The following is a 578-nucleotide window of genomic DNA, read 5'->3' as shown; positions in this document are numbered from 1 at the left end:
TTCTCTAATGCCTTGCCACTGTTACAAATTTCTCCTCAGGTACATATATAATGTCTTAATCTCTAGATTTGAGAGTAAAAAAATAAAATTACATTAGCTGTATTTCTCAGATTGTGGGTTAGTTTGAATTAAATTATTGTTATAGCTGTACAACCCTAATCCAGGGTCTCCATGGAAAAGAAACCTTGACAGAATTCGTTCTGGGGGATGGACAGCTTCTATTACGTATTATTTAAGTTTTGTAGAGATGTACTCCAATGGACCGAAGCTGAATAATTTGGCTTACCATTTGCCTCTAACAGTCCTTTTAGGAGCTTTTGTTTTTTATCTTTACATTCCAAATGAATCAATGCTAACTATGACATATATAACCCTCAGATGCTGGACTGGAGATTGGCAAGTGCACATTTCATCCTGGCTGTGACACTGACACTGTGGAACTCAGGAAAAGTCCTCTCAGTAGATGTAACAACAACAGAGGTAATGGAAACTAACTTAGAGAAATACATATATATGTTTGACATGTCTTATAAATGATGTTTATATATAAAAGAATATATATAAAAATATATTTCATA

General features: G+C 33.6%; 1 protein-coding gene across 1 annotated transcript in view; it reads left to right on the top strand.

Moving 5' to 3' along the window:
* Positions 1 to 378: 378 nt before the first annotated feature.
* The window catches only part of OSTN (osteocrin), a 44,148-nt gene continuing 43,948 nt past the window's right edge, over positions 379 to 578 (top strand). The window contains exon 1 of the mRNA XM_011961234.1: positions 379 to 480. Within this exon, the coding sequence (XP_011816624.1) occupies positions 379 to 480 (102 nt within the window). The remainder of the gene's footprint in view (positions 481 to 578) is intronic.

The sequence above is a fragment of the Colobus angolensis genome, unplaced genomic scaffold, assembly GCF_000951035.1.
Source record: "Colobus angolensis palliatus isolate OR3802 unplaced genomic scaffold, Cang.pa_1.0 Scaffold54, whole genome shotgun sequence".
Taxonomy (NCBI): domain Eukaryota; kingdom Metazoa; phylum Chordata; class Mammalia; order Primates; family Cercopithecidae; genus Colobus; species Colobus angolensis.
Note: the sequence above shows the minus strand (reverse complement) of the source record. Positions and strands in the feature narration are given on the sequence as shown.